At 51.2% G+C, this 21,327-nt stretch overlaps 1 protein-coding gene across 1 annotated transcript in view; it reads left to right on the plus strand.

Annotated features, from left to right (window-relative positions):
- CACNA1E (calcium voltage-gated channel subunit alpha1 E) overlaps nt 1–21,327 on the plus strand; it is a 139,373-nt gene that overhangs the window by 7,115 nt on the left and 110,931 nt on the right. Inside the window, exon 2 of the mRNA XM_054072648.1 lies at nt 18,822–19,266. Within this exon, the coding sequence (XP_053928623.1) occupies nt 18,848–19,266 (419 nt within the window). The 5' untranslated portion in view covers nt 18,822–18,847. The remainder of the gene's footprint in view (nt 1–18,821; nt 19,267–21,327) is intronic.

Genomic DNA, 21,327 nt, shown 5'->3' on the forward strand with positions numbered 1-21,327 from the left:
GAGCAGCTGGGCCTGGCGAGACACCATTGCTTCATCCACGTTCACCTTCAAACCAGTCTGTGCATCTCTTCTACCCCTTTCCAACCTCTTTCTGACCCAGGCTGGAAAGCTGTTATCTTGCATCCTGTTCTCTAACCTTGGCCTCTCTCAAACTCTCTACTGCTCGCTTTCCTGTCTTGGAGAGTCTGTGAGCGTCCTGTGTGTTGGACCAACTCGCTGTATTGCAGTGTCTTGACCACACACGGTTCTTTCCGTGTCTTCAGAGACAGCAGTTTGGTTGAAGCTGAAATGCTTTTGTGGACTAAAGCTGGTTTGCACCAGGCAAATTCTCAAGAACAAGTAGAGAGACGTGAGGAGAGGGTAAAAGCTTTGAAAACACCTGAATTTGCTGTTGCATCTTGGAATGGGAAATTAAAGTTTGAAGGCTTTTAGATTCAAAAGCCATTTTTTAAACCTGGTGGTGTTTTTCTTCTGATGGATATGATATAAAAAGGAAAATCGAAATGAAGCGTGTCTGCTGTGTTGGAGTAGAGGGTTTCTACCGGCTACAAATGACTTCCTCCCCCTTCTTTTGGCACTTTTCCCTCCCAGCAACTTCTGGGGCTGATGCTTTTCTTTGCTGAGCAGGTCTCTCCTGGCCCATGCGCCACTCCCCTCTGCATCCTGGGCTGGCATTGTTAAAGGTCTGGAAGGGAGAATTTCTCACTGCTGCAGGATTTTCCCCATCTCCCAAAGAGTTATGGTAATGCGCAAACACCAGCCTTGGTCCTTGCTCTTGTGGGGGACCTTTGGAGAGGTGTTGCTCTCCTAGCACCACATAGCTGGGTTGCAGCTGGACACCAAGCTGGGCAGCGGGGATGCTGCCAGTGGCTCTGCCTGATTTATTTTTTTTCCAGTGTCTGTTTCCAGCCAACTGCCAAACTTACTCAGACGTTCTCATGTCTCACTCGCCTTACTTGTGACTGTCGTGACTTTTAGTCGCTTCATCTCTTTTGCTCATACACAAAGCTGTTAGTATTGCTTGGAGGGTTTATTAGCCTCAAAGCTGTCACCTGTTTCCTACTTGTTATTCCAGGTAGTTAATTTTCTTTCTGCTCCTTGAAAGCTGGAGCTTGTTTTCCTCAGGATTCCCTCTGGAATTAAGGCAGCTTCCTGGCCTCTGCCCCGGAGGGGGCTGCTGGGGTGGTGGAGAGGGCTTTGATATACCTGGGGCTGAGGCTCAGAGCTACCAATTTTCATCGTTGGGCTCTTGGAGTGACTCGAGCTCACTCGGAGCAAAACCTGCAATCTGAATTAATGTTTTAATTATCTCAGCCTCTTCCCCAAAGGCTTTTCTTATTGTTTTTAATTTTGGAAAGCTCTCATGCAATCTTTCTTTTCTCCTGCTCCCATCGTCTATACCGTGCCGCTCACCCCAGGAAGCAAGCCGAAGGTGTGGATGATTTCCCTGGCATGAAACACAAACCTCTGCCAGGGGCTGTGGAGCAGCTCGGGCACTGATCCCACCCAGGCTCCCATCACAGTCTTCACGTGCCAAAACAGGCAAGTTTCTTGGCACAGGCTTTCAGAAAAGGCGTTGGGTATTGAGATGGGAAGCTCCTGTGTTGTGAATCTCCTCAAGCAGCTTCTCCCCGGGGTGCAGGTAATGGAGAAGAGCTTGATGCTTTAACCGGAGCATCTTGAAGGTGTGCCAAGCTGCTTTTGTAACGGTGGACTTTTTGTATGCTCTACATGCGTAACCGTGAGGGGTGCGGGTGCTGCTGGGGTGCTCTGCATCCCAGGGAATGGCATGCAGGGTGCAGAGGATGGGGGCAATTCCTGGAGTTGATGCACAGTGATGCCTCTACACCGAAGTGAGGAAGGAAGCTGGTTCTCAGCAGCGCTGTGCTCCTCCTGCCAGGGAGAACGTGGGAAGGGAAGGGGGCTCTGGGGTGCTGCTGCTTGTTTCTGTGTGCCTGGAAGAGGGGGAGAAAGGAAAGTGTGTGTGCACGCACCTATATGTGATTCTGTAGTCCTGTTATCTTCAGAGGGGTATCTTACCTGCAGTGGAGAGCTGGAGTGAGGTGACGAGAAGAAGAAAGGCTGAAGCTGCTCTGTTAGATCAAATATGTATTTTATTAATAAAAAAGGTTTATGCTGTGATTGGAGCTCCCTGCGGCAGGAACGGTGTTGTGTGAAAGTGAGGATTTAAACGCTTTTAAAAAAAAATCAAGTTGGACAGATATGAAAGAGCAACTTAGGATGTTTTCATCTTGCTCTATTGTTCATCGGTGCCCTTAATAATTCAGGGTTTTTTTTATATATTAGAGGAGACCAGACTTGAGAAATAATTCAAATGTAACTCCTGGAGCTACAGAGTAAGTACTGAGGCTTCCAGGTAACATTGGATTATTGCTATTAGAAAACATGAGTACCCTGCATCAGGAATTGATCACCCCATCTCGGGCTCTTGAAGCGCATCAATATTAACATTGCTTTATGGGATTGCTTTGAGAAATGCTTATATCTGCCTAGGTGAAGCTGTTTTGCTGTGGTGCTCTAACTTACTGGTGTACTGGGATAGGAAGGATACTTGGCTTAGAAGTGCCGGTGAAGGTCCCATCTGTGTGGCAATATTTGGGTGTGTAAAGTGAGAACTGAAGGGGAACTTTGGGTGCCAGCCTTCACAAGCCCTGCCTCAACGTGGGGCTCCTCTAGGTGAGGCAGGTCTGGGTGGATGTAGTCAACAGAAATAGATGCTGCCTGTGTGATGATGGCACCTCACGTGTGTTCTGCACCACTGCTGTTAAATCACCGGGGCTGCCGGTGGCTGTTGCCGTGTATCACTGGGAGAAGAAGAAAAATAGCCTCCCTTGGGCTGTCCACGGTTCCCAGCATGGTATAGAAAAGCTCTCTTGAGGAGTATTTAATGTGTTTCCTAAAGGCTAAGAGGTACGGGTGGCTTGAAATGTCTCTATGTGTACTGGTTGCATTAAACGTCTTTGCTTGGATTTTACACCCTTTTCTCCCCTTTTTTTTGGGGGGGGGGGGATGTCTCTAATTCTGTGGGTTCAAGGGTTGAAGGCTGCAGGCTCTGGGCTGCTGTATCCTGCTCTTTCTACTGGCCAAGGAGATGCAAATGTTGCTTTGCAATACAGAAACAAGTAAAAATCACGATCTGCGTTCTGAAAAACAACCACTCTATTAGTGCTTCTTGTATTCACATTTTCAGGTCTGTCTCTGTTTCCTGAAGTTCTGGGGCCAAAGAAGGAGAGGAAGGAGGGCTGGAAGGTGCTCGTGGTCTTGGTCCTGTTTAGGCTGTGGAGCGGTTTATTTTATGGCCTCTCAGCAATGCTTGGTGTGGTTGAGGATGCTGCGGCCTCTGTTTCATCATCTTGATGCCAAACAAGTGCAGTTCTTCTCATTGCTTCCTGAAACTCTCACGTTTTGCCAGGTCGTGCTTGTTTTTTTGACTCTTCAGTAAATCAGTATCTTCCTCGGTGTGTGTTTTCTCCCCGAGGGCTCCGTGGCTGGGGTTGCTTTAGGGACTGTCAGACACTGATGCTCATCGAGTGCTGAGCTGGGATTGCATCTCTATAGCTGAGATGGGATTGCATCTCTATAGCGTGGAGGCTGGGGCTTCCTCTTGAGAGAGCTGAGGCTTCCCCCATTTCCTGCCTCCAGGCACCAGAAATAACCAAAATCTCATTAGATTTGCAGAATGCGTCGGGCACAGCCAGCAGATTGGGATGGCAGCCTGACTGCAGCTCTGCGGGTGTGCCCTGCACCAGGGCTGGACTGGATTGGATACTGCAGCCAAGCAGCACCACCACGACCCTCTCCCAGCCTGGGATGGTTGGTGCCCAGCAGGGTGGGTGAGATGTGTGGAGAAACCCTGCGAGGAAGAACAGGGAGAGCTCACTTCAGCCAAAACGCTGTGGCTCAGCCGCCCGCTTGTGCTTGCATGTGCTGTTGGGCACCGTCTCCCTTCCCCAGCACGGGACAGGGTGTTAGTCACACACTCCTGGTGTTAGTCACGTTGGGAAGTGCGCCGGGGCCAAGGTGACGATGCCTGTGCGAACTGGGAGAGTCATAGGTAGGGTCTATTTTTAACAAAGATTGCTTTGGGTCTGGAGGGGCTTTAGTTGGTCCTGAAGTTTGCAGCTGAAGGTGGGCACCCGTGGGCTTTGCCCTCCTGCACCCTGTCAGCATGTGTTGGGGCTGTGCTGCTGCTGCAAGGCTGGCGGGGAGCGAGGGGCTTGCTGCCAGAGGCTTTCCTGGAAAACTTAACGCCTGGGTCAAAACTGGCTCTGACGATGCTGAGGAGTATCAGCAGCTCTATGCTTAGGGACGTGGTTTAAGGGAGTGTTGGGAATGGTTGGACTCAATGATCCAGTGGGTCCTTTCCAACTCGGTGATTCTATGACTGGCTGGTGCGAAGCCCCTGTCCCTTGTCCACTGCCATGCACCGCTGCCACTGGGCGCTTGGGATGGGACACCTGCAAATCACCTGGGAGGATGCAGCACAGTGACAAGGATGGGTGAAAGCAGGACAGCTTCTGCTGGGTTTAAGATGAGCCCTTGTCCCTTCTGCAAGCCCTGGTGTTTAGTCCATTTAGGTGAAACACAGTGTTTGCACTCTCACTTGAGCAATGTGGGACCATCCTGCATCCCTGTGCCCTCCTTTGATGAAGGTGCGGGTTTTACTACTTCAATAACAAGCTGCTGCAGTGGATGCTGAATATGAAAGCAGCAGCGCCGGACCCCCGTTAGTGTTGTCCTTTTGAAAGGCAACACAATAGCAGTCTCTTATGGAAGGTGGTTGCTCCCCCTCTTTTTCCTTTTCATTTAATAATTTGGCATTCACAGCACAGGGAGTTTCTGAGCGATGCATGAGGCTGCTTCTACTGCCGGCGGTTTGTTTTTCCTTGCTACAGTAGCTTTAGAAATTTATCACTGCTCTGGCTTTGGGCTGTTTTTTCCGTGGCATATGGGAGTAACAAGCTTGGAATAAATGCGGTCTGTTAGCCGTTTCATGCAGTCCGTATGTACACGGTGCTCCACGTCTCGCAGGCTGGGATTTTTAGAAACATTCTGCATTGGCCTCATGCTAAAGCTTCCATGGGCTGTGAAGAGCACCCAAGCCTCTGTAGAGGTTGTATCCTCGGTTAGAACCTGCTCAGGGAGCTGAGCTGTGCAGTGGGATCTGTGCCTGTAGCACTACTTGCTGGGCTCCAGATGTGCTGGACCACATGTGGAGCAGGCAGTGAGCCGTAGATGTGTGCATAGTGCTGTGGTCCTCATCCGATTTGCTTGCTTTGATTTTTTTTTTTTTTTTCAAATGGGATGAGCAATCCTGCAGGTGAAAGGATCTTCTGCCAGAGGTGTTGACTCCTGGCTGTTTGCTGCGGTGGTACAGGAGACCCCAAGCTCTCAGCAGTGGGATGAAAACCAGGGCTTACTCTTGCACCCACACCTGGCTACAGGTGATTCAACTCTTTTTGCTGGAGATCTGAGGTGGCTGGAAAGAACCTAAACCTACTGTGGACTCTTCTTGTCTCCAACAAGTTTCTCCAGTGGGGTAACTTGGGTGCTGAGGCTGCACCGTCTTGTGTCTAGAAGTGGCTGGGTGGGATCTGCAGCCGGCTTTGCCTCTCCTCCTCCGCAGGGCTGCTGACTGCTCAGGAAGTTCTTAGCCGATGGCTTGACAACTTCTTTGTGTGCTTGCTGCTGTTAACAAGCTTCGCTGCTGAATGTCTGAGGCGAGGTTTTTCCATGCAAAAAAATGAAATAATGAGCATGGTGGAAATGAGCCACAAGCGTGAACACCAGGAGCGGCTGGAGGAGGGGAGTGGGTGCTCTGGCGCTGGGTGTCTTGGGAGACATGGGAAGGGTGAATACTGGGAGCAGTGCAGATGCTTGTCTTGCACGGTGATCTGTGTGTACAAAGCCAGTAACGGATGGGGAGATGTCCTGAGGGAGTGTGGGAAGTGGCTGGGACGTGGGATGTCTGCTGTGATCTGTACTCGGCTTGAAGATGCTCAGTACTTCAGCTCAGAGGAGAGATGGGACAGGTTTGTCTTGGTGTCCAACTGGTGCTTCCCTTTCTTGGACACAATCCCTCATTAAGGAAGGGAAGGAGAAGAGGGAATGGGAAAGGCCTGGACACAAAGCCTTCTTCCTTCCCGTTGGGATGCTTGAGTGGTTGCACTTAGAGGCTTTGGGCAAAAAAAAAAAAAGACCAGAACCGACCAGTTGCTCTCAGCTATTTCCCTGGACCCCAGTGCAGGTTATGAGCTCAGCATCACTTGCAGAGGGGATGATGAGGTGAGCATTGCTTGTGGAGGGTGACAGTGCTGAGTAGCCATGGAGCAGAGCCTGTGAGCAGCTCTTGGAGCTGGGGGAGGCCAGAAGCTTTGTCCAAGCAGCTTCTGCTCTAGTGGAAATCTTGATTTTGCTGCCGCACCGGTCCCACCTGTAGTGCTGACCCTTGTGGAGTCGGCACTGTGTGCCCTTTGAAACTGAGAATCCTATCTTGGTGCTTGTAGGCTTTAAGCAGCTTCTGTTTTCTTCTGGGAGCTGTTTGTAGAGGTTGTCCAGCCCATTGTGGTTAGAAGGAAGGATGTAAACCCCAAGGGAGCAGGAATGTATTCCCAGATGATGTTTCTGCTCTAGCATGTAGCGTGGTGGGGGTTTTAATACATCCCAAAACAGATCAACAGGCACTGAGGGAAGATTGGAGCCCTTGCAAGCATTTCTGTTGGAGGCTAACATACAAATGAGGTGTAAACCTGTAAAACTGCCTTGTTTAAACCCTAAATATTGTATGGGAGTCGTGTATCGGCTCCAGCCTGGGAAAGGTGGATGTGTTAGCGTGGTAGCCCTCCTGGGAGGGATGAATTTTGGTCATTGCCACTTGGAGGGATGGAGGCAAGGGGCTGGGACCATGAAGAATAATTTCTTGGATTCCCTCAGCTTGCTGGTGCTCTGAAGCTTGCCGGCAGACGATGGCTGGCTGGCATGGGAAAATCAATGGTGTTAAACTATTTAGGAAAGAGCGAGTGGGCAAGGGGAGAGAGGGGGTGTGACGCTCCCCAAAATAGTATTGCCTGTTTCCGAGGCTCTGAAAGCAAATGGTTTCTGCTGATGCCCAGTCTAAGCTTGCACGAAAGGGTGGTCGTGAGGAGGGGCAGTGCCAAATTATACAGTAGTGCCGAACAGCCGTGACGTGCCGGAGGAGAAACCCTCAGGCGGCTGCATGCTGAGTGACATACGCCGGCAGTCTCGCACCGCCGGTCCTCAGCCAGCCTTGAGATGTCTAAAAATTACAGATGGCAGTTTCCTAGTGTAAAAAAGAGCTGTGTGCCACCCGTGGAAGCGCCTTGTCTGCCTTCCTGGAGACAGAGAGGGCCTGATGAAGGGGCCACTGATTAGCAGCCACTTCCGTGCTCCGCAACGTGATTGCCGATGTTTGCAAATACGGTAAAGTCCAAGCTCCAAGCAAATACGCTGCTGTAAAAAGGGCCAATTTCATGATAGAGTTATGAGCTAATTCAGTTGTCAGTCATCATTTCAGTAGAAAGACAAGACTAACAAGTGAAGCCTTGGTGAAAGCAGAGCTCCTTTGTGCTCTGTGCCTGGTCTGGCTGCTCAGCAAGGACTGCAGAGGATGCTAGCCTGGACTGATACGCATCTTAAGAAATATAAGGAATGGTGTAAGAAATAGGGTGTATGTTGTGTTTTTTCCTGCTAGGTTTTCCTGGGCTTTGGCTATCAGCAGTGCAGATCTCTGTGATTGCAGCTAGGCTGTTATTCCTGGCTGTGTCTGCTCTCCTCTGCTCCACAAATTAGTCTCATCCTTATTTTGAGCTCGTTTTGCACCATGCGTAAATGTCCCACAAAGCAGCTATCTGGCAGGAAGGTTGCTTTGGTATGAATTGTTCCGAGTAACGTGCTTCAGAGGGATGAAACAGCAGCGATGAAATAATGCCACAAATGAAGAGGAGAAGGGGAGGGGATATTAACAGCTTGATGCCAGCAATTGTAGCAAACTGATACAAGAAGGAAAAGTGGAGCTGGATGAGCTCTTGTTGAAAGAAGAGACATTTTGAGGAGAAGAGAGAGCCTGACGATAAGGTGGTGGCTTTGATCCCAAAGGGAGATGCTGGAATTGCCAGCACTAAGGGAGCGAGGCAGACAGTGGGCAATGAGCACCGTTGTGGTTGGGTTTCGGAGGGGGGAATTTGCCCCAGGAGTTGGGAGCAAGGCTGCATTGCTGGAGAGGGAGGAGGTTGGGGTGGTGGCTGGGGTTCTGAAAGAGCAGTGCCTGAAAATGCCATGCGATGTGCCTGTCCTCCTGCCCACACGCTTTCCAGAAGTGCTAGCCTTTCATTTGGCACCTCAGCAAAGCGGCTGGGCTCGTGTCCAGTTTGGCTTAGCCCACAGCCCCTCATGGGGTCCAGGAGCCCATCTGCCTTTAGGGGCCAGAAGGAAGCACTCAGGCTTTCCTGGGGCATTTAGTGGTCTTTCCTGAGGAGGACAGGGGCTCCTGGGACATCATGGGAGCGTATGCGTTGGGTGGGAGGTGAGGACTGGGCACTTGCTGAGTGAGGTTATTAGTCCTAGCAGAAAAAGCAGGATTACTGTATTCTTTTTGGCTCACTGTAAACGTTTAGCTTTTTTTCCCCTCCCATCTCCCATACCATAGGAGATTGGGGAGAAACTGAGCTTTGTGTGTGCGTGTGTGTCAGCTTGGAAGGGCTGAGGGTGGCAGGGACAGGTGAGGATGAGGAGAGAAGGAAGGGCACGGGCTTAGCAGAATGTCCCCGGGCTGCTTTCATACCCAGCAGTGAAGCTAATTGCTTGCTAAAAGGTCCTCAAGGCTCAATTTGCACATCTGTTATATTGACAAGTAAGGAATACCTTTTAATTGTCCGTTTCTCCCTACCCGACTCAAGCCAGGAGAAGCTAAAATATAAATCCACTCTGTTCTCTGCAGCCTGTAAGGTAAGCAGGGAAGGGTTTCAGAAGACCTGGGTAAGGGAGCAAAAGGAAAACATGCCTTTTCTCCTTTTAGATTGAATTGGGAAGGTCTTGCTCTATTTACCCAGTAATTTGGCCCGACTGTGTGACATGCATCTTGTCAGGGGCTCTGCCTTGTCCTTGTGGCTTGCAGGATCTCACAGCAGAGGGTGCGTGGTACGCTTTCTTCTCCTTGTCTCCAGCATGGCAGGACAGACTCATTCTCTATCCCCTTCCTTTCTTCACTGTGCAATTTGTGCAAGAGACTGGTTTTTTTTTTTTGCACAAATAATGAGACCTTCTCAATGAGTCTTTGTACATAAAGAGAACAAAAGTCAAAGAAGAATAAAGCCTGCCATCGCTCACCTTTAAAACATCCCTTTGTTTTAACCTCTCAGGGGTGCTGTGACTCCTTGTGCCGGCAATCTGATGTTTGCATGATCCTATAATTGCCTTTGCAGGTCTATTAAGCAATGACACACGTTTTGGTTCATGAGTCACTCTGGTGAATGCACTGTTGGAAGTTAGAACTTTTTCTCTCTGGCTTTGCCAGGTTAAACAGGAATTTTGTTATATTTGTTAAGCTTCCTTGCTGGTGGGAAGGAGATGACTGTGGGATGCTGTCCTCCCAAGACGCTGTAGTCCAAGCGGTGCGTTGTGTCCTTCTTGCCTTGTCCTAGTAGGTGGTTTCTGGCTAAGCCGGATACCTTTGGAGAAGCTATAAGGTGGAGTGTGAAGCCTGGATCAGGTCATGTGCTGGCGATTCCTAGAATGCACAGGGTGCCATCCAGGTCCGTGACCACCTTCAGAGGAGCCCAGATTGAGCAGCTCCCAGGTCTCATGGTCCACCTTGCAACTACATGTGTTCAGCTTGCATCAGCACAGGGGAAGAAACTTTTTTCTCGCGGCACTGCTCAGGAGTCCTGAGTGCTTCATGGCTCCCTGTTTTTCCATCCTGTATTTACTTCAAAACCTCTTTGTATCCATGGTTTCCAGTTGGCCTGGGTTTCCGACCTCCTACAACAAAAGCAATGCCTTGTTCTCAGCCCCTTTCTGCCTGCTGTCTCACTTCGGGTGCTCCGGAGCAAGGGCTGGCTCGTGTCAGCAGCATCCCAGACACTGGCCAGTCTATTTATTTTATAAAGCCTTTTCTTTCTCCGTTGTACGGCAACTCCTAACACCCTGGTTTGCGCTGGCAGCTCCTGCTCCTCTCTATACCCTGGCAACTCTTGCAGTTGCTTTTGGGATGAGAGTGGTGGAGACCAACGCTGAACCTTGATGTCGCTTGGTCACCTGTCCTCTTCGAAATGAGCCAGCTCAGACCAAGGTACTGCGCTCGGCAGCACTGCTTCCCACGTCCCTGGGTGCAGGAGCAGCAGAGTTGACATGTAGAGCTGGATCTGCTGCTGTCTCATAATTAAAGCATAAATTCTGACTCTCTTCAGGGTTGGTGGTGCTCTATCTTTCACTACCTGCACGCACCAACTCTTGGCTCACCCAATATCCAGGGAATGACAAGCTGGGATGTGGAGAATCTGCTCTCCCCATCCCTGTGGCTGGGTGAGGGAATGGTTTTGAGGCTCATCAACTCGGGGAGGTTTCCATACGCGTGCTCTATGTTGGCGCTGGCTGTCTGCCCTGCGTTGCAGGAATGACAGGCAGCCCAGGAGGATCGTTGTACCTTTCTGGGAAAAACCTGCTTGCAGTGGGAGCTGGAGGGGAGGGAGGAGTGCAGCGTGGCCCTGGAGGGGTGACAGCTTGCTGTCTTGTGCAGGAGCAGAGTTATATTCCTGGAAGGTGGCCCAGTGGTTACGGCTGGAAATTTTCTTTAAGTCCCGACTCTGCCCTTCTTTGGAAAGCAAACTGTGAAGGGCATGCTCTCTGCCTGTGTGTACATATAGTTCTAAGCACCGCTGGTTTCTAGACACTGCTGTTGCACAAATCACTGCTTGCTGTCCTGTCCCCAATTAATTCTGTTGCCAGGCTTGGTCCTGTGCTGTTTGCAGAGCAGCAGCGCTGTGCCAGGCGAGCCTGAGTCCAGCACTTGCTTGGCCACTGGAGCAACACCCCTCCCTGTGGCTGCACTGGTGGGAAGGACCTGTACAAGGAAGGGAAACGCTCAGCTGTACCGGGCGTTGTCTTGTGTTCCCCATCTCTGCCTGTGGCTGACGGCATGCATGCTCTCAGTTTGTCCTGCGCGTGTTTTCTCTGCCTTTGCGGGGGAAATTGGGATGCTGATGGGTGTCAGTGCTGGTGTGGGGCTGGTATTCGGGGTGGCAGGTTGCAGGCGCGATGGGTGTGTGATGTACTTACCTTGAGATGGAGAAACATCTGCTTGTCTGGCACCGAGTGGCACAGGAAGAGGTGGAGAGATGGGTACGGTCTCAAAGGTGATGTGAAAGAAATTTAGGCATCAGGCTGTTGATCAGGATGGGTGTTCCCAAGCACTGGGACACCTTCCTGTCCCTTCTGGCGTTGCCCCATCATTACAATCCCTATGTCAGACCAGCCAGAACCCTGTCTCTTGCTGCCACCCCAGCAGCGTTGTGCCTGTCCTTGGCCGTGTCCTGCAAGCATCCTTGGGCTCCTGCTCGCTTGACGGTCTCTGTCTCTCCTGCTTCTCTCTGCTGGAGATGGAGGGCTGATTTCTTTGATGTACATTTATATAAATAATAGTGGGGTTGTTTAACGGTTGCTCATAAAGGCGAGATGAGATAATTTTATGTTTTGGTATTCTTAAAGCTGACTCCCCTGGGATCGGCGCTCTGCGGGAGGGCTCTGGTACCCGGGGCTATGTAACCCCTCTGCTGGCACAGGCAGAGCCCTCGCACCCAGCCTGGGCTTACTGGCCTTCGAGGTGTCGCCTGATTGTGGCGGGGTCTGAGCAGCAGTCTGGCCTCATCCAGGCTCAGAGTGGCTTTTCCTGGGAAGCAGAGCAATGCTCAGCCCCAGGGAGCAAGCTCTGCTGCTGGAGCATCACACCAGCCCTGAAAACCCAGACATGGCAGAACAAAAGCAGCTTCCTAGACAAAAGATTGTCTGGTGCTGGAGCATCTCTGGGCCTGAAGCAGCCCCTGGATATGCGAAGCTGTGCTGTTTCCTACATCTGATCTTTGCAGTTGTTCCAGGGGTCTTTGTTGTTGTGTTCTGGTGTAGTGAAGGCTCAGAAAATAGCTTATTATGTGTGAATGAGTGATGAGATATGAATATTTCTTGAAAAACAAGCCAAGCAGCCCTTCTTTGACAGCAGCATGTCCCTCTGCCCCAAACAGGCTCTACTGGTCTGTGTGATGCTGCTTTGTCCGGGCTCTCCTGTACTGGCATGTTTGACCCAAACCTTATACCTTCGTTGGAGCATAGGCACAGGGCTGTGCAGGCAGCCTTTGCCTGTGTGTGTGTCTTATTTTCTTTTCTTTTCTTTTTTTTAAACTCATCTTGCTAATTCTCTCTTACTGGTGGTGTACAAAGCTCCCATCCATGGGTTGCAGAGCTGCTGCAAACCCAACAGTGGTGGGGGCTATGGGAGGGGGGTTTAATCCAATAAACTTTTCCCCAGCAACAAATGACTTGACTAAAAATAGCTCACCCTCACCAGCTGGTTCCCGCAGCCTCTGTGCTGCACAGACCCAGCCGTCGCTTGCGGTGCGAGACGGAGGAGCTGGAGGACTTGGGGGGGATTCAGAGCTGGCCCGAGTGGGGCTCACCCACCGTGCATCTGTGCCGCTGCGAAAGGAAGTGCACGTGGCAGGGGAGGAAAAGGCCACGAGAATGAATCAGTCGCTCTCGCAGCCCATCTGTCTCTGTTTGGAGGAGCCCCACGCTGGATGTCTTCCTAGAGCTCTGAGGTTTAGTGCTCTGCTTGGCTGCACCGCGTGAGCTCACCTTCTCCCCTTGAACGGGGACTAATAATTAGCAGCTCGGGGTAAGCACGGCTTGGCAGAAAGAGGCAGGTGGCATCTCGTTGTCCTGAAAACTAAGTGGTCTCTGTGGCCCAGGAGAGGCAGGTTAGCGAGCTAGAGGGAAGGGGTGGCAGGGCATGGATTTGGAGCACCCCTATGCCCTGGGAAGGATGGAGCAGGGCTGAGCAAATGAGTTCCCAGGAAGAGCAGCCAAGCTTGGGAATGAAATATTCCCCTGTGGGCTGGTGAAGCAAAGAAACCCCGCCTGGCTCAGGGTGTCCCCGCAATGTTTGGGGACAGCATCCAAGATGCTCTTCTATATATATACATTTCCTGGAGGGGTTCACTCTTGTCCCTGTTGTGCTCCCTCATTGCTCATTCAGGAGAGAGAAGGGATGCTTGCTCACAAGGTGAAGGAGCAGCATCAGAGCAAGAAGCTGCTGTCAAAATAATCCCCCACATCTGTCAGGAAGGCTGCTGAGCTGCTGGACCATGGTTGGAGGACTCTGGTAGCTTTGCTGCTTGTGCATTTGACACAACCAGGGTTTGTCCACCCTGGGCTAAGGCCCTGGGTCCTCTCAGGAAGGGGTCTCTGCCTCCTTACTCACTCGGGGCTTGTGGCAGTGCTGGAGCTCAGCACTGTGGAGCCACGCTCTTGTGCTGCCTGGGCAAGATCAGCCCCATGAGCCAGCACAGCACTAAGCTTTTCTGCTTTAACTCTGGGAGTTTGAGGGAAGATTATTCAGATAACAGAAGCAAAGAGCTCACCCAGCGCCTTAAGTGCTGAGTGTAGTTATTATGGTAATACCTACTTACTTGGCTAAAAACTTGATTGCTGCTATTGTAACACAAATACATACACAGAGAAAACCCCTAAAAGGAATTTCTGCTTCATAGATCAGGTGCTGCTGGGAACCTGCCTCTCACTGTAGCTCTGTATTAGTTAATCAGCTGCTAGAAGGGAAAAATGAGTATGGTGTGAGAGTCCAGGGTCTCCTGCCTGCAGAGGCTGTGTTCCTTGGCCGTGGTGTGCGGTTTGCGTTGAGATAACGGGTTGATTCACCTGGCAGTGCGTAGTCATCTTTCAAGGATGCTGCAGAGGACCTGTGCATGTCTCTCCTTCCATCGATTGTCTGCTGGTGCTGAGGTCTCAAAAAGGCTGTTCACAGTGGTTTGTGGGATGGGATGCTGTCCTGGTCTGTGTCCCGTTGGAGCCTGTGTTGACACACAGGCCAACGGGCAAGAGTTGCTCACTGTGCTGCCCCTGTTTGGCCATCGCGATCCCAGCGTGGGAGGGGATGGATGGATGCCGGGTGTGATCTCTCTAATGAGATCTCCATTAGACAGGGTGAGCTCTGGCTGTGCATCATCACAGCTGGGTGGTCCATGTCCTTAGATGTCCCAAGTTGTGCTGAGAGCATCTGGGAGCACTGCACTGCTTCCAGATACCTTGCAGGTGAAAGCACAAGTGCCCCCCTTTTAGCAGCTGAATACCCAACCTCTAATTCGGTTTGATAGCTCCCAGTGCCCTGCGGCCGTGGTTTTATCTAGATGACTTCTCTGCTGCAGGAGCAAACAATAAATTTCCCCGACTCCTATTACTTCTAGACTGAAATTTGGGAGATAAGAGCCTCAAAACTTCATTTTCTGCTATTGAAAGCCAACTATGTGTCACAACAGCAGCTATTCCTTGGCTCTCCTGTATCAAATGAAGCCAAACACACTGTTCCTGTGCAGTGATGTTGTCTGCTCCTGCAGCAGTCAGGTGAGCAGGGGAAAGTAGGGTCTGCCTGGAGCCATGTGCCGTGCTCTTGCCATGTGCCCCTGATACAGACAGTAACCATCAGCTGGAGTCACCTGTGGAAAACCACGTGTGGTACTACAGGGGGAGTCAAACACGTGGATATGCTGGTTTATTTTTTTCCTGGTTTTAATTATTAAATGTACACGGGTAAACTGACAGATGTGATCTATCTGGACTTCTGTGAAGCCTTTGACACAGTCCCCCACAACATCTTTCTTGCTGAATTGGAGAGATGGATTTGATCGGTGGATAGTAAGGTGGATAAGAAACTGGTTGGATGGTCGTATTCAAAGAGTAGTGCTCAATGGCTCAAAGTCCAGATGGTGATCCGTGACAAATGGTGTCCCTCAGGGGTCCGTACTGGGACCGGTGCTGTTCAATATCTTTATCAATGATATTGACAGTGAGATTGAGTGCACCCTCAGCAAGTTTCTGGATGGCACCAAGCTGAGTGGTGTAGTTGCCACACCGGAAGGACGGGATGTCCTCCAGAGGGACCTGGACAGGCTGGAGAAATGGAGCTGTGAGAACCTCATGAGGTTCAACAAGGCCAAGTGCAAGGTTCTGCACCTGGATCGGGGCCATCCTCAGTTTCAGTAGACAATGGGGAATGATGTGCTTGAGAGCAGCCCTGCAGAGAAGGACTTGGAGGTGCTGGTCAATGAGAAGCTTGACATGAGCCGGCAGTGTGTGCTTGCAGCCCAGAAGGCCAACGGTGTCCTGGGCCGCATCAAAAGAAACGTGGCCAGCAGGGAGAGGGAGGGGATTCTGCCCCTCTGTTCCTCTCTTGGGAGACCTCATCTGGAGGGTTGTGTCTGGTTCTGGAATCCTCAACGTAAGAAGGAGATGGAGCTGTTGGAATGGGTCCAGAGGACGCTACAAAGATGATTGGAGGGCTGGAGCACCTCCGATATGAGGACAGGCTGAGAGAGTTGGGGTTGTTCAGCCTGGAGAAGTCTCTGAGGAGACCTTATAGTGACCTTCCAGTACCTGAAGGGGCTACAGGAAAGCTGGAGAGGGGCTATTCATAAAGGCTTGTGGGGATAGGATGAGGGGGAACTGGTATAAACTGGAGAGGGGCAGATTTGGGCTTGACATTAGGAAGAATTTCTTCACCACGAGAGTGGTGAGACACTGGCCCAGGTTGCCCAAGGAGGCTGTGGTGGATGCTCCATCCTTGGAGGCGTTCAAGGCCAGGTTGGATGGTCCTTGGGCAGCCTGATCCAGTGGGATGTCTGTGCCCATGGCAGGGGCGTTGGAACTACATGGTCTTTAAAGTCCTTTCCAACCCAAACTATACTATGATAATTTTCATTAACAGAGCTGCAAATTAATTTTTGCCCAGCTGTTAACAGGGAGCTGCGCTGCAGATCTGGGTTTGTTCCCACACAAAGGCTGATTTGAGCTGGAAGGTTTCAGAGGCGCTGATACACATCCAAGTTGTATGGTATTAAGGAAACCCAGAGTAGAAGCAGGGCTGCTGTCTGACTCTGTGATCCAAGCTGCAGCCCCAGCCCGGTCTCCTGGCAGATACTGAGCTGTAGATTTCCACAAATGGGATCAGAAGATAACTCTGTGTTTTGAAAAACACAGAGTTGTTGGTTGTGTGTTGGTTTCCCATAGGTTGCCGTATTCCAGGAGGCAGCGCTGGCATTTAAACAGCAGAAGCCAAATTATATGAACGAATGTGTTGTTTTTCCCAATAATTTGGCTTTTGTGTAAAAATAAAGTGACTTTATTTTTGGTGTAGGTGGGGGGGACCAAAGGCTGGAAGAGGGGCAGGTGCCCTGGTGTCAAATGCTCCGTACGGAGCCCGTGGCATCCCGCAAGCATCCTCGTTAGCACGTAGCCTCATCAGCTCTCCTTAACAAAATGTTCTGGCATCCTCCGTTCTCTACTTGTCACTTCTCTGGAGGGAACGTGGCTTGTTCTGCTGACAGCGTGAGCCTTGTTTGCTTAGGCGGAGACAGAGCTAATTATTTCTATTTATTTCTTCAAACTTTCTCAGTGTTTCATTTGAGGGCTCTGCTTGAGCTTTTTCACTTGTCTCCAGGCTTGGGAGTCACTTGTGTCCCTGGAGAAAACCTCAAGTGGGATGCGTTGGTGGGCATCAGGGAGCCAACGTCCATGAGAATGCTGAACCTGCCCTTGGGATGTGTCTTCACTTGCCCTTAGCTAATTGTCCCCATGGCTCTGCTGCAGCCGTGTCATGGCTGAATCCCAGAGTGCTTGTGCTTGGTATGCAAAAATTCCCCCGTTCTTCCTGAGGAAATGCTCAGGGGAAAAAAACACATCTGCAGAATGGTGGTTTAAACCGGAAACACAACACAAAAAATCAAAATACAACCCAAAAAAGTCCCCAAACCCTGAAGAAAACCTGGTGTGGCTGGACAAGGAGTTAAGGTTTAGCAGGGAAGGGTTGAAAATGAGCAAAGGAATATGAGGAGGAAAGGCTTATGTTAAGAAAATAAGAAATTGTAAAGGTACCCATGACTGGATTGAAAAAGTAACTAATGCCTTTAAAAAAAGCAGTCACACGAGTAAGCAAAGTAGTGAAGAATCTGTTTATAGCTTTCAGTGAGAGCAGCCAAACTCCTCTTATCGATGTGCTAATTAATTTGGCGAGGCTCTTAGTGGCAATTGCCTTTTTCCTTCTGGAGGCTATCTCCTGGGCTGGGCAGATTCCCTGTGCTGGACCACAGGGCTGCAGGGAATGGGATGCTTCCCTGGATGGGCTGTATGTGCCTTCCCCTACAGTGTAGGGATGTTTATTTTGGCTAGGATGGGGGTACATACTCTATTCTCTCAGTCATTCTTGGGTTTTTTTTCTGTATTTAATTTCTTTTGGCTCCTTGTGTGGTGATTTCCCAGCCTTTTTTCCCGATAGCCGTTCTTACCTCCCTGTTTGCTCTGGAGGAAGAGCTCAGGTGTCTCCAAACAACACCCTGGGCAGGGGTTAAGATGACTGATGTGCTCCATTTGCTGTGTTACTGCCATATTTTGGGGGATTTAAATCCTCCTTTCCCTTGCTGGGTTGTTTTCCCCTGTGCCAGGGCTGTGGTTTTGAAGGGGCTGACAGCCCTGGGATGAAGTAATGCTGCCTTGCTCTTTTCTCTCATCCCCTCTTTCACCTCCATCATGGGCAAGTGCTTGAGGGGGGAATTTCAGGGGCTGCCAGAACAAAGCCCTTCCCACAGCAATTTTATGCTGGCTGGAGCTCCTCTAACACGAGAATAAAGTATTTCACCGTGACGAGGCTTCTGGTGTATTCTCAGGCACAAGCACCTCCTGTCTATAGCACATCATTTATTTTGCTTAGCCAAGGAGTGTAGCTTGGTGCAGCGTTTCTGGCAGGATTCCTGCACCTTTTTGCTCCGATGTACAGCTCCCGAGTCAAAGACATGCTGATATTTCCATATCCAGCCTCCTAAGCCATTGTCTGTCTGCCTGGCCTTCATCCTGGAGGATGGACGTGGATGCTCTGACCAGGGGTACTCTAGTGCGGTGCCCGCCAGGGAGGCACCGTGCAAGGGCTCTGCACCATCTACCAGTACACGTGCCGCTTGCACGGCCCCTGCCCACAGCGGCAGCCGAGTGCGGGGCAGTGCTTGGCATCATCCTGTGTTTTGGCAAGTGCATGGTTGCCTGCAGAGCTCGATGGGGAGGGTTGTGCTGTGGGTTATAGGTTGTGTTCCCAGCTGAGCTGTGCCATGCCAAGCCTTTTTATTCCTTCCAATTCCTACAAAAGCAAGGGGAAAAAAAAAAAAAGCAAAAGCAGCCCAGGGTAGTTTGATTCAGGTCTCCCAAACCCCCTCTTTTCCCATCTGTGAGGGCTCATCACATGTGGTCCAGCCTACCCAGGCTGCGGGGTCAGAGATCTGCAGGTTCAAGAGGTGCAGAGGTGGCCAGATTAGAAAGGAGGAGGAAAGCTGTAAGGCAGGAGATGCTGCCCCTTCCCATAGACTGGAGGGGCTGCTCTTGTGCCTGGTTTGAGAGGATCTAGCCCAACAAATGCAGGCGAAATGGGACTTTCAATTGGTGTGGGAGGAGAGGAGGGAATTGTGGGGGCAAATGGATCAGTGCCCTGAGCCTTCCCTTTCTGTCTTGTGCCCCTCCAGAGTGATGAGCTACACCACCACCAAAGATGCTGGGATTTGGCACGTGCTCCATCAGCGCCCCGGCGCCGGGCAGGGGGGCTGAGCTGGATGCTGCCTCCCCTCGCTACATCCTGGCTCTGCCTGAGGAGGAGACATGGCGCAAGCACCGGCTTGGTCTGATGCAAACCACTCAGTCCTGCAACCTGCTGGAACCCGAGGGTCTGGCCGAAGCCCTGGTCTCGCGCGCCGCCAGCTTCGATGCCCTCTATGAGTCCCGGTCCCGGGATGCCGATGCCAGCACAGAGACGGGCAGCACCTTCGACCTGGGGCTTGGCCAGTATGTCCCGGTGAGCCCGGACGTCATCAAGCGCCGGCGAGGCGGGCTGATTGAGCAGAGGGACATCATCAAAGCACACGAGGCACACAAGATGCAGAGCACGCCGCAGGCACGGAGGAAGGAGTGGGAGTAAGTACCGGCGAGCCCCCAGCCCAGGTGGGCAGCTGGAAGGAGTGGGGCAGCGTTCCCCGTCCTCCATGGGGTGGGTTGGGGGGTGTCGTGCCTCCGTGGATCAGCCAACAAAAACTGTGCTTGATCTCCTCATGTTCCTGAGCAGAGCTGCATTTCCCCAACGTCAGTACACAATGAGGGATGATGCGATGGAGAGCAGCCTTGTGGAGAAGGACTTGGGGGGAGTGCTGGTCGATGAGAAGCTCGACATGAGCCGGCAGTGTGCGCTCACAGCCCGGAAGGCCAACGTGTCCTGGGCTGCATCAAAAGCAGCGTGGCCAGCAGGGCGAGGGAGGGGATTCTGCTCCTCTGTTCTTCTCTTGTGAGGCCTCATCTGGAGGATTCTGTCCAGTTCTGGAATCCTCAACACAGGAAGGTTATGGAGCTGTTGGAACAGGTCCAGAGGAGGCTACAAAGATGGTCAGAGGGCTGGAGCACCTCCGATATGAGGACAGGCTGAGAGAGCTGGGGTTGTTCAGCCTGGAGAAGAGAAGGCTCTGAGGAGATCTTAAAGTGACCTTCCAGTACCTGAAAGGGGCTACAAGACAGCCATGAAGGGACTGTTCACAAAGGCTTGTAGTGACAGGACAAGGGGGGATGGGTATAAAACTGGAGAGGGGCAGATTTAGGTTTGACATTAGGAAGAATTTCTTCACCATGAGAGTGGTGAGGCCCTGGCCCAGGTTGCCTGGGGAGGTTGTGGCTGCCCCATCCCTGAAGGTGTTCAAGGCCAGGTTGGATGGGCCTTGGGCAGCCTGAGCCAGTGGGAGGTGTCCCTGCCCATGCCAGGGGCGTTGGAACTGGATGGGCTTTAAGGTCCCTTCCCACCCAAACTATTCTGTGATTCTATGGTGTTCATTTCCTGTCCTGCTAAAACTTTTCTGGATTCTTTCCTCACCTTGTACTCTTAAAACTGATGGGATGCGTGATCCTGCCTTCAACCGCTGGAACCTTGCATCAGCCATCCTGTCCCGGGGCTCGGCATGTCCATGTGTTCCTGCAGGGCTTCGCTGGCCTGAGCTGGCTCGACCCCAGTATATTTCTGATGATGTGAATTTACAGGGTGTGTGTGAGAGACAGGGAGAGATAGCAGTGTGCCGTGTCTGGGAGGCCAATGTTTGTCAGACTGAGAGATTGAAGACGCCTCTCTTGGCTCTGAGCTGGAGGGTGGCATCTGATGGTGCAATGGAGTGATTCCCCAAACTGTGGGGCACTTACTGGGATGTAGAAGAAACTTGAAAGTTCTTCATGCTAGAAGTTTTCAGAACAGTTTCCCCTGACTGCAGTGAAAATTTTCGGTGCATTTGGGGTCATTGCCTTCTGCTTTTGCTATGGCTTGAGCCCTTCTGCAAAGGGATTTATATTTATACAATATTTATATGTATATATATATTTAATCTGAGGAATTGGCCAGGTCCGCTGAACCAGAGCAAGGCAGAACCATTCATGAACTTGGGAAAGCAGAAGGGAAGTGCTTGGCAGAGCTAGAATCCTCTTATTTTGCTTGTTATTTTCATTTAACGAACTTCTTCCTGTAGTTTGGGAAGTGCTGCAAAAGCCCTGTCTCTAAGTCCTGCACTGTTCTCCCTTGCCTGGCATTCACTGCAGCCGCGCGCTTCAATCGTGCATTTGATTGACAAGATTTTCCCTCTCGTGTCTACTCAGCAAAACTGCCCAGGATAAGACGCTGTAGAACATCCTGCTCCAAAATTACCGGTCCAGAGCAGCTGCCTGCCGCAGACGCTTTATTTGGGGAATAATCTATGTATTATAAAACACCTGAAGGAGGTGGGAGCCCCAGCGTTAATCGGACGTGGCTTCTAGGTCAGTGAGATCTAGGTCAGTGCTCTGCTTGTTTGAAGCAGGGGGGATTTCTCTGGGATGCTTTGCATGATAAAATTGCTTGTGATAACGGTGAGGCTGTTCCTGCCTCTTTTTTTTTTGGAGAGCAGCCCATCAGTGAGGAGGGCTGTTCCTGACCCTTTCCGCTCAGTGCTCATCCCTTTGTGCCCAGGGAAC

The sequence above is a fragment of the Cuculus canorus genome, chromosome 8 (genome assembly GCF_017976375.1).
Source record: "Cuculus canorus isolate bCucCan1 chromosome 8, bCucCan1.pri, whole genome shotgun sequence".
Classification (NCBI taxonomy): Eukaryota; Metazoa; Chordata; class Aves; order Cuculiformes; family Cuculidae; genus Cuculus; species Cuculus canorus.